Raw genomic sequence first — 6,846 nt, forward strand, 5'->3', positions numbered from 1 at the left:
AGGAAACAAATTAATGAGTATGCTCAAATTAACACAAGATCACACAACCAAAACAACTCTCAGCAGAACACAAAGGCATAAAGCTGCTGAGATAACAAAGAGTATGAACTCAGTATAAACCCTAATCACACACACGAAGCACGCCTAGCAATTAGGTCTTGGGTCTTCATAAGTAGTAGTCTTTCAGGCCTTGTCTTCGATGAGCTTGAAAGTACAAAGAGTCCATACACAAATAAGGAAGTTTGTTTCACTAAAACCAGCAACAAATCTGCATAATATCTTCAAATCGAGTTTTAAGTTGCAGATAAAAACTTCCACAAATAACTTCAAATCAAATCCTCTTGAACCGGATTTGATTACACTTGATATATATCTTGACGACGCATAAAAGCTTCTTGAATAAACCCTAACTTGGTTAACACGTAAACAATCCAAAACTTCATAGTTAAATCAGCCAAGTACACAGTATGTTCCCAAGGACAAATGTCACAACAAGATGTTACAACATTTTGTCTCACATCTTGGCACACATAAAACATTAGCTAAAATGTAGATAACTATAAAAAAGGAATAACAATCTCTAACCCCATCAGCATTCAATTCCTCCCCAGAATTTTCAGGAATGGGGGTTTCTTGAGGGACAGATGCCTCGACATCGGGCACAACATCATGATCGGAAACCACTGGAGAGTCTTCTTCATTGATACTTGCAGCAACCTTATGGATGGCTTCATCTTCATCGGAGGCGACATCATCTAGATAAACATGCGAGGAGGCATCTTGATGTAGCTGAGACTTGTACAGCTTCCTTGCCGGTGTTCTTGCTTTTTTCTTCGATTGAGATATGGATCTCGGAAGATTGGAAGAAGTTGATTGCGATGATCCACTCTTTAGTCCAATACATTTGACACCGTACTTGTTCTTGATAGCCTTGACATCTACAAAGTCAATATTTCCTGATGCTTGAGACATGTTGAGAAGAACAAAAAGTGAACAAGAAAATTTGAGAGTGATTGACAAAGAAGTAATGATTTCAGAAAACAGAAACACAAGCGATTGAGAGGTGATGGCGATTTTCCCATTAGAGATAGTTATAGGGCAGTTGATTGATGATGCAATAGTCTCTTTGTTGATGTCAAAACGACAGTTAATGATGTTCAATTGAAAACTAGCTGTTAACAACCTGTCATGTGTTAATTGCTACAACTCCTCAAATAAGAAAATCCCTAGACTTCCTCTTAATTTGTCAAATGTGCTCGCATAAAGGGGTTCGGTAAAAATATCAGCCAATTGTTTATCAGTTGTAACATGATCCAAAATGACAAACTTACCCTCTATCAAATCCCTAATAAAATGGTGCCTTATATTGTAAGACCCTACTTTGAGGAATAAAATTATTTATTTTAGAATAAATGATAGAATGTGACTTGCTTGTGAATTGTGAATTTTCCTTGATGCATTGGAGTGTATAGTATGATTAATATTGAAATGATAATACTCGGGGGTTAGGAAATAATTATGTGTAAGGTCAAGGACTCCAAGATAAGTGATTTTGGGTTGCTTGAGGGCCAAGAAGGAGGGCCATACTCGAGTATGTGAAGAGGAGAGGAAGGAAGACTTGTTTTTGACTAGGAATGCATGAGTTAAGGGGAATATTGAGGGATTATTACTCATATTCATGGCTGATCAGTTTTGTTCAAGGGAATAAAGGAGAATAATGAGCCATAAATGCATTGTCTCCATTCAAATTAGTGAAATTTGTGGATGTCCTTGCATGACCTAGTGTGGCCGCGGGTATAGGGGTAAAAAAGGGAGAGTTTTCAACCTTTTGAGAGACAAAAAGGAGCTGAGTGAGAAACCCAAACACATACCCACCCTCATTTTCCACACACATTCAGAAGAAAAAAAAGAAAGAAAGAAAGAGTAAGAGAGTGAGAGAGAGCGGCGACTAGAGGAGAGAAAGAAGAAGAAGAAGGAGTGAAAGCAAGAGAGATCAAGAGAGAAAGGAGAAGATCAAGTCAAGGCTGAAGGTGCAGCAAGGAGAGGACTTATCCCTTCATCTATTCCATCACCATTCTTTCATCCTTTCATTCCCAAAAGCTAGGTAAGGGTGGATCTAGTGGGCAGAGTCTAGGATCAAAATGATGAGGGTTTGCATGATTTACATGGTTATTGTCTGAATTTCATGATGATGATGTTGTATGTGGGTTGGGGCTGATCTTATGCTTTAAGAACTTGATATGTGCTGCCTTAAACATGATCAAAAGTTGATGCCATGATCACTTGCCATTGATGCCAGACTTGACAATTTTGCCATGATTTTGCCTAGAACGAATTATGTGATGTATCATATGCTTAAGGATGATTATGTTGACGATTAACATGATGAGTTTGCTGCTGTATGTTGGCCTAGAGAATGGCCAAAATTTTTTAATAAAAAAAAAGAGAACCCTAGAGCATGGGTGCTCTCGGCTACACCCAAAACAAGGGTTTTGGTGGATTTATCTTTAGTCTTTTGGTGCTATTGATTATTTCTGATTGCTACTAGAATTTTTACCAAATTTGTGATGCTTGTATGATGATATGCTCAATATGTTAATGCTTATCAAATGACCCCATGTCATATGTATGAATTCCCTGATTATTCACTAGATTTTGACTAGATTTTCATATGATTTAGCATGAAAAATGATGCATGTTCAGTTCTGGATTTTTGTGAGAATATGCTTGATATTTTTGGCTGGACATTGGCTTGTGATGTTGGAATGGAAGAAAGGAAGAGTTTTGAAAACCCTTGAGCCCTTTAGGGTTCGGCCGAGCCACTTTCGTGGTTGTCGGCGAGTTTTCTTTCTTTCGATTCATGCACAAGTATATGTGATAGCTTGATTGATGAGTTTTCCATGATATAAGTACTGGTATGCATGCGAATATGATTATGTGTTTTGGTATAGCTTATATGCTGCCTGATTTGGATATTGCCAAGAGGTCGCTCATGCAGCTGTAATTCCTTTTGGTGCTGTGATTATTTCTGTCGTTTATGTTTCAGTATTCGATGATATAAGTTCTAAGACTCTAAGTTGAATTATTAGAGCCTTGAACAAAAAGAAATGAGAACTTAATCGCTTGCAAGTAGAACGTGATGAAATTGGAACATAGATTTAGTGATGACTATGGACCATGAGAACGATGGTGCCGTTAGAGATAAACAGTTGCTTGCACGCGAGGGTGTTTGTGGGTTGTACTGTGTGTCCCCACGTGATGAGGTTGACTGCAGTCCCTCGAGATTATGGGTTGTACTGTGTGTCCCCTTGTGACTTGGTTTGTACTGAGTGTCCCCTTGTGATTGTTCATCTGCGGATGATCATGATTTGGCCATGGTGTTGAGGTGGTTGTGTGGATGGTTAGGACGTTAGTCTAACTGAACTTAGGTGACTAACTGAGATGAGACTTAAATATTTTCCATCTAAATCTTATTATTTATGTGATATATGATCTTGCTATATGTGAACATGAGATTTGACCCTTGCAATGTTTGCTATGTGTTTATTTGGGGGGGGGGGTAGATGGCGCTGACCCAGACTATGGTTTATGCCCACTCCTGGGTGATAAGACTGAATGATCAAGATGGCGATCGATTTTGGACGGTCGACGCGTCCGGAGTTCGCAAGATTTACGTCGGCGACGTGGCACTTACAGACGAGACAAGCAAGGCAACATTGTGGAGGAGCAGTTGATACGCGGAGGGATAATTGAGATGCCCTATCTACCGGCAAGGTTCCACTGTCCGAAGGATGAAGAGTCTAGGGTTTCAACGGGGGAGACAGATCCTTCTGAGGAGACGACTGCGGAGTCTCGAGCGCATGAGGTACCAGCCTGGTGGGGGCGTATTGGTGACTTTCCAGCCCCGCCTCTAGACTCACTTCCAGATCTGGATGCCGGTTCTCCGTCAAAGAAAAGACAATGTGGGTGGCTCGAGGAGTGATTGATGTTTGTCTTGTTGGGGGTAGAGTGACACGTAGTTCTGAACTATCCTTTATTTGCTTCATTTCCAGAGATTATGGTTGTATTTTTGTTTAGGGCTTTAGCCCGAGGTTTCAACTCTTGTACTGTTGGATTATTTATTGCTTTTGATTAAAGAGTTGCTTTATTCAGAAATGTATGATTTATTTATTCCACAAGTTTAAAAACGTAAAGTTTTCAAGAGTTTCACAATAATTGAAACTTTGTCATTAATGCAAGATTAATAAGTGAATCGACGAAAACTCTTTACGAAAATACATGTGATTGGTTACTGTGTGACACTCGAGAAATCGGGGCGTTACATTGTGGTATCAAAGCTCCGGTTGAGAAACCAGAGCATTAGGGTTTTGGGCACACGAGTTGAACTCGTTGTTGTTTGTTTTTGATGAGTTCTAGGTTACCGCGGTGAGATTGGGTAGACTTGTTTGCTAAGATGTTTGCTTGGCTGTGAGATTGTCTGAAATTAGTATCATTGTCGTGATACTTGAGATTAATTATTTATTGTATATTTAGTTATTCCTTTTAAATGGGGGCACTGACATTGGGTTGTGGTTCTATTTCTAAGTAGGATTTCATCATGCCACCGAGACAGGACCCAACCAATGCTCAGCTTGCTCAAGCAATGGCATAGCTGGCTTAGGTAATGACCCAGCAGGCTGCCACTACTGCTGCCCAAGCCACGACACATCTTCAGCGGGAAGCTGAAGAGAATACAAGAAGGGTTGAAGAGGATGCCAGAAGGGCACAAAGAGCTGAGAGGGAGCTGGCACAGGACCAGATCCGCATGAAGAGCGATTTCAATCGTCATGGACCACCTAGGTACCATGGCGAGGTTGAACTGGAGAAAGCAGATTTATGGATCCAGAAGATTGAGAAGATATTTGAGACTCTCCGCACTCGTGGTGCTGAAAAAGTGAATCTCGCCGCCTTTATGCTGAAAGGTGATGCCGAGTATTAGTGGAGGAGCGCTAAGCAGCTGATGACTGCCAACAATGAGGCTATCACCTGGGAGTCTTTCGAAAAGGCTTTCATGGATAAGTATTTCCCTGAGACTGCTCGGGAAGAGATGGAGAACCAATTCATCAGGTTGAGACAGGGGACAATGATTGTAGGGGAATATGCTGCCAAGTTGGAGGCTTTGTCTAAGCATTTCCGTTTCTTCCAGACGCAAGTGGATGAGGGTTACCTCTGCAACAGGTTCTTGAGGGGTCTGAAGAATGAGATTGAGAAAGTTGTCAGGCCGCTTGGGATCAGGGTTTATCAGTAGGTAGTTGAGAAAGCCCAGGAAGTGGAAGCAATGGAGAACAGACAGAAAGGCTGACCTGATAATGGGGGACCAGTCCGCTCAGGACAGAGTCAACCAGAAAGGTACAGTGGTCAGAGAGGAGGTTGTTTGCTTCAAATGCAACCAGAAAGAGCACTACGCGAATGAATGTGGTAAGGAGATCGTTTGTTGGAAGTGTCAGAAACCAGGGCACGTTGAGAGGGATTGCCCCAATACCGTAAAGGGCGAGCCGGTGCTGAACACTGCTAGAGGAAGGCGACCTTCTGCTCCAGGTCGGGTGTTTGCAATTTCTGGCGAACAAGCTGCAGTGACAGATGATCTTAACCAGGGTACGTGTGTTATCGCTGGAACTTCATTAATGGTGTTATTTGATTCTGGTGCTACGCACTCATTCATTGCTGAGGAGTGTGTGAAGAAATTAGGATTGCTTACTGTTGACTTACCGTTCGATTTGGTGGTGACGACCCCTGCCGCCGATCGATTAGTTACGCGCACAGCATGCTTGCAGTGTCCGTTGATCTACGAGGATCAGAAGGTCTTTGCGAACCTCGTCTGCTTAGGGCTCAAGGAGCTCGATGTGATTCTGGGGATGGATTCGTTGACACAGTATCACGTTCTCTTGGACTGTGCTAACAAGGCCGTTGTTTTTCCAGATTCAGGCGTTACGGATTACTTGAATTCGTACACCTTGGGAAAGAGTTCACCAGCCTTCGTGAATTCTGTTGTAGCGGAAGCGAAGAACGACGGCGATGTACGCAACATTATGGTGGTACAAGACTTTGTGGATGTATTTCCAGAAGATGTGCCCGGATTACCGCCAGTAAGAGAAACAGAGTTCTCTATTGATATCATGCCCGACACGGGACCAATATCAAGGCGCCTTATCGGATGGCACCGGCAGAGTTGGCGGAATTAGCAAAGCAGTTGGAGAATCTCTCTTCCAAGGGATTTATCCGACCAAATGTGTCGCCTTGGGGTGCACCAGTGTTGTTGGTGAAGAAGAAGGATGGGAGGTCCAGACTTTGTGTAGACTATCGACAACTCAACAAGGTGACAGTGAAGAATCGTTATCCGATGCCTAGGATAGACAGCTTGATGGATCAACTTCAGGGTGTTGTTGTTTTCTCGAAGATAGATTTGAAGTCCGGATATCACCAGATCAGTGTCAAGGAGGCTAATATCCAAAAAACTGCATTCAGAACTCGATACGAGCATTATGAGCACCTTGTGATGCCGTTCGGAGTTACCAATGCACCTGCTGTATTCATGGATTATATGAACCGTGTGTTCAGACTATTCTTGGACAAGTTCGTGGTGGTGTTCATTGACAACATTCTGATTTACTCGAAGAGAAAAGAGGAACACGAAGAGCATTTACGTCAAGTGCTGGGGGTATTGCGGTAGAAGGAGTTGTATGCTAATGGCTCCAAGTGCGAATTCTGGATGGAAGAGGTGAAGTTCCTGGGTCACGTCATATCAAGTCAGGGTGTGGTTGTTGACCCTAGCAAAATTGAATCGATTTTGTCATGGGAACAACCTAA

The 6,846-nt window shown here is 42.3% G+C and overlaps 1 protein-coding gene across 1 annotated transcript; it reads left to right on the forward strand.

Annotated features, from left to right (window-relative positions):
- Positions 1 to 5,348: 5,348 nt before the first annotated feature.
- On the forward strand, positions 5,349 to 6,221 carry LOC130736059 (uncharacterized). The gene has a single exon (XM_057587913.1). It carries the CDS (start codon positions 5,349 to 5,351, stop codon positions 6,219 to 6,221), a length of 873 nt encoding a protein of 290 aa, XP_057443896.1.
- Positions 6,222 to 6,846: the final 625 nt, after the last annotated feature.

The sequence above is a fragment of the Lotus japonicus genome, chromosome 2 (genome assembly GCF_012489685.1).
Source record: "Lotus japonicus ecotype B-129 chromosome 2, LjGifu_v1.2".
Classification (NCBI taxonomy): Eukaryota; Viridiplantae; Streptophyta; class Magnoliopsida; order Fabales; family Fabaceae; genus Lotus; species Lotus japonicus.